Genomic DNA, 4874 nt, shown 5'->3' with positions numbered 1-4874 from the left:
AACTTCTAATTACTTAGTTGAAACCTCGTAAGTGGAATCTACGACTACGACGCTGCTTTTGAGCCACTCTGCCATTTTCTCTTTCTCTTTCTTCCATACTGATTTTTTCAGTTCACTGCTCTTTCTGTATCCAAAGACCGAAACTTTATTGCTCCAAAAACTTCACCCATTCCAAATCTCAGCCTTCACTTCACATTTCTATGCATTCATTTCAACCATTTAATTTCCTCACTTGTATCTTCTCTTTCACCTCCTTTCAGTTGTTGTGGAACCCTTAGGGTTTGATCCTATTTTCCTTTCTATCCTTTCTGTTGTTCACTACTTCACTTCAATCTTGTTTTTCTAGTTTTTGTTTTATTTGATTTGGTGAGTTTTTTTTTTTTCTTAGCTGATTTTAGTGTTGCTTTTAAGGAAGGTGAAAGTGTGAAGTTGACCCTTGGTTGGTGCTGTTTAGAATTAATTGAAATTCTACTATCCCATTCATTTTCCTTTTATTTCGTTTTTGTTTGCATTTGAATCTTGGTTTGTAGTTCTAGCTCTTGTCCTTACTGAACAATAAATTGGCAGTAGGTGAAAAAATTGACCTTTGTTTCGGATTTCATTTATATTTTCAATTCCTTTATTCATGCCACCTTATTTTTTTCTGCTCATAACTGCTACCTAGATGTAATTTAATTGCTTTTAACACGTGTTTCCATTATTATACTTTGTTCATAGTGGATTTGGGTTAGACTATGAATTGAAACAAGTAGAATTCCTTCCTTTCTTTAAATTTATTTTTGTACTTATTTCGGAGTAAATCCGGAATTTGGTCCGGAGAAGATGTTTTTGAATATCAAATTGGTTTTTAAAAGATTAATTGCATTAAATGTTTCTCAATTGACCTGTTTGCCATTTAGACATTACAGACATTAATTTGTTTTTTTGGGACTATTTTGATGTTCATTGGGAACACATCATTTGACAACCTTCCATGATTGAATTAGTGTTCTGAAAAATGCTAATTGGTGATTTGCACTTTGTTTTTCTTTTACTTATTTTATGCTTTAGGATAATTAGACTTGTTTTTTTTTCTCCTTATTGTGTTTGGTAATTTGTTTTAGTTTTAGCTCTTCTACTTCTCATGTGATTGAAGCTAAGTTGTATATGCTTCTTGCAGATTTTGATGCTTGAGTTCTGTTCTGTAAAGCATTAATCTTTACTACTGCAATGGGGAAGGGAAGAAGTCCTGGTAAATGGATCAAGAATTTTATCTTGGGAAGGAAATCATCATCAAAGTCTAATTCCTCAAAGAAAAATAATATTTCTGTAAGTACATTTGGTTTTTGGCACCTTTCTTTTTTGGTGTTTATGATTTGATATATCTGTTGTCTTTGTTAGAAAAGACAGCATGGAAGAAAGAATTTTTCAGTATGATGCCTGTTGTAGGTCCTTATATTTCGAAATATTTTTATCAGAGTTCTAATTGTTGTTTCAATTCTTTTGTAAAGAAACTAAATAAGAATGACGTGCTGGACTCTTCTGAGGTATCTGTGTCCGATCCAACTGTGGATTCTTTGGTGATATCGGCACCAATTTCTGGAGCTAATGCTAATAATGGAGTACTTTCAGAGAAGAACAAGTCATCCACTGAAAGGGATATCCTTTCAACTGGGGGTCGAGAGTCGCGTGCACAAGCTGATGGTGCTTTCGGATCTCAAGGGGATCATGAGAATCCCAAGCTTACAGAAGCCGCTATAAAAGTCCAGGCTGCTTGCAGAGGCTATCAGGTAATTGCCCTCGTAAGCTGTTACACTTCTGTTACTCTAGTTTAGCACTTTATTTGAATGTGTGATGGTAATAATCATTTCAAAGATATCACATTTTTGCTTAAACCAGTGCAACTGTGCAATTACAATTGCTACATAAGCTATCACATGAAGGTTTCATAAGCAATGATTCTTCATTTGGAAGTTAATCTATATATTGGTTAGTGAATGCTCAAAGTGACCCGTGCTTAACTTCATTGAAGGCTCGTCGAACATTTCAAATGCTCAAAGGTATCATACAGCTGCAAGCTCTTATCCGTGGTCAGTTGGTTAGAAAACAAGCTGTTTCTGCTTTATACTGTGTGAAGGGAATAGTTAAGTTTCAAGCTTTGGCTCGTGGTTACATTGTTAGGCATTCTGATATTGGGCTTGAAGTCCTTAAAATTCGTAAGGTAAAAGTTTTTATTTTTGTTTTTATTTTTTATTTATCGTAAAATAGACCTGCTTTAGTGATTTACAAAATAGAGTTTTTGTGTAGATGAAAAGATGAATGAATTAATTTCTTTCTTCCTGCCCTTCTATTACTCACTACATTTCAATGTACTTTTGTTAGGATGCCCAAAATTCAAATTCTATTCAAGTGGCTACATCTACCCAGGCTGAGAAGCTGCCAGAAAGTGTCTTTGTTTGCAAGGTTGAGACTGTTATTTTGATGTCGAATGTACATATAGTATATAACTTCTTTTGATGTGCTTGAAGTGCTTCTAATATCTTAAATATAGATAAGATAGAGGCTAGTCCAATAACTAGAGCAAGAGAGAGAGAGACAAAAAATCATGGTGAGAGTGAGACTGTGTCTAAGTTCTAAACAGATTTAAGTTTAATATTATCTAAGAACCTGGTGTCTAAGGAGATAAGAAAAGGATAGAGCAGTAGCAGAAACTGAAGGATGAGGTAGAATCAGTATGATTTACTCTTCCTTAGGTGTATGATAATATTTCTGAAATAAAAGAACAGTGATAGTATCGAGCATTCTTTCTTTGGGTCGTGTTTTGTGTGGTGTTTTTTATATTCTTGATCTTGACTGCACCACATTTTCTATTCTCTGTATTCTTAGACATAACTCAAGTTTCTTAATTAACATCCAGTATTGAGTATTCTCAAGCTGCCCATCTTTTCCTGCGTTGTAAACAATAAAACTGATGTCCACTCCAATGTTTTTTTCATCGATATGATTTATGTACACGAATGGTATAGCAAAGGTTTTTCCATTTTTCCCATTTTCATCATTGTTGTTTGAAACTAAGTTGTTTCCTAAAGTTTGGTTTTGATAGAGACTCATTATGCATCTTGATCTGTTTCAGCTTCTGGCTTCATCGGGCTCTGTGGTTCCATCATCTCTCAGTTGTGATCCTAATGAACCTAACTTAGCTTGGAAATGGCTTGACCACTGGACAAGGTACTTTTCAGCCCCTCTTCAGGGTGTGAAGAAGAAACTTGACCCGGTCTCTGATGAGAAAAGTTGCAGTAATCAAGCAGTTAAAAGGAAGCAAGTCAAAAGAACTACACAGAAATCCCCTACAGTGAAAGCTGATGATGGCACAATTTCAGGTTCTTACAAATATAAACAGCGTCCGAAAAAGGATTTGAACAGCCCATCAATTTCAGCTCAGGAAAATACGCAAAAGGAAGCAGAGAAAAATAGTTTGAAAAAAACTCGCCTGCAGAATGGTTCAGATAGATCTGAGGTGGTTGCTGAAAAAAGAAAACAAAGTACTAAAAGAAGTTCAGAGCATACTGTTGCTGATGTTTCAGAGCAGGTGTCAAGCGCCTCTTCGGAGAAAATGAAAGATTCAACACTGTCAAAGTCTAAAGAGTCAGAAGCAAAGAAAAGTCTTGGTCAACCAGAAGAAGAGAATCATGATACTGAGCCGAATAGTCTTGAGAAATCTTGCATGCAGAATGTTGTAGATAGATCTGAGGGTGTTAATGAGAAACAAAAGCACAGTAGTAAAAACGTTTCAGATGATATTGTCGATCCGGGCACAACAGCCTCTCCCGAGAACAAGATAGATTCGACAGTGTCAAAGCCTAAAGAATCTGATCCCGAGAAATGTCTCGGACAAAAAGAAGACAAGCTCGATAATGAGCCACGTAGTCCTGAAAAAATTGTCAGTCAGAATGCTGAAGATAGAGCTGATAGTGACAATGAGAAAAGAAAACACAGCGCTATGAAAGACTCGGATCATACTGTTAGTGCTGTATTGGAGCAGGGCACAAGTGCTACACCAGAGAAAAAGAAAGATTTGGCAGTGTCAAAGCCTAAAGAATCTGATCCTGAAAAAAGTATTGGACAAGAAGAAGATAAACATGTTAGGGAGCCTAGTAACCCTAAAAAAGCTCATGTTCAGACTGTTGTGGATAGATCTGAGATTGTCCATGAGAAAAGAAAACACAGCACTAAGAAAATCTCAGACCATACTGTTGCTGATGTATCAGAGCAGGGCACAAGTGCCTCTTCTGAGAAAAGGAAAGCATTGAAAGTGTCCAAGAACAAAGAGTCCAATCCCGAGAAAAGTATTGGACAGAAAGCAGGAGGCAAGCATGATATTGAGCCGCATAACGATCTTATTACTGTCTCGCAGACTACTATAACAAATGGTATAAATACAGAAAATCGAGGAGCTGGTGAGGACTTGAATGGTGGTGATGGTTATATTGGTAACAATTGCCAGAGAAGAGCTTCCCTCCCTGCTAATTTCAGTGATCAGGATAGTGAGTTGCACAGCACTCCACGGCTGCCCAGTTATATGGCCCCGACTGAATCGGCAAAGGCTAAGCTACGACCACAAGGCTCCCCAAGGTTCGCTGCTGATCTGTTAGACAAAAATGCTATGACCAGGAGGCATTCGCTTTCATCTTCGTTTAATAGCAAGTCAGGTTCATTTTCTCCCAGAGCAGAAAGATTGGTAGCCTTGAGCGGCAAAGGAGCAATAAAGACTGATAGATCCCTGTCGTCTTCAAGGGATGTAACAGGTAAGCACATTGGAATCTGCAGTCTTTCCTTGTACTCTTAACTGGTGTCACAGCTCTGGTCTGAGCCGCCCCCCCCCCCCCCCCCAAAAA

At 37.3% G+C, this 4874-nt stretch overlaps 1 protein-coding gene across 4 annotated transcripts in view; it reads left to right on the top strand.

Annotated features, from left to right (window-relative positions):
• Positions 22 to 4874, top strand: part of LOC107643525 (protein IQ-DOMAIN 31) — a 5852-nt gene continuing 999 nt past the window's right edge. Inside the window, exons 1-6 of one of the 4 annotated variants that reach the window (XM_016347202.2) lie at positions 22 to 366; positions 1160 to 1308; positions 1491 to 1769; positions 2012 to 2200; positions 2362 to 2442; positions 3113 to 4784. In XM_016347202.2, coding sequence (XP_016202688.1) covers positions 1210 to 1308; positions 1491 to 1769; positions 2012 to 2200; positions 2362 to 2442; positions 3113 to 4784 — 2320 coding nt within the window. In that variant the 5' untranslated portion in view covers positions 22 to 366; positions 1160 to 1209. Of the gene's footprint in view, positions 440 to 783; positions 1008 to 1159; positions 1309 to 1490; positions 1770 to 2011; positions 2201 to 2361; positions 2443 to 3112; positions 4785 to 4874 lie in introns of those variants that run through there. The other 3 variants (XM_016347203.2, XM_016347204.2, XM_021123589.1) reach the window with 3 other exon arrangements.

Source organism: Arachis ipaensis, chromosome B05 (assembly GCF_000816755.2).
Source record: "Arachis ipaensis cultivar K30076 chromosome B05, Araip1.1, whole genome shotgun sequence".
Lineage (NCBI taxonomy): Eukaryota > Viridiplantae > Streptophyta > Magnoliopsida > Fabales > Fabaceae > Arachis > Arachis ipaensis.
This window is presented reverse-complemented; position numbering and strand designations above follow the sequence as displayed.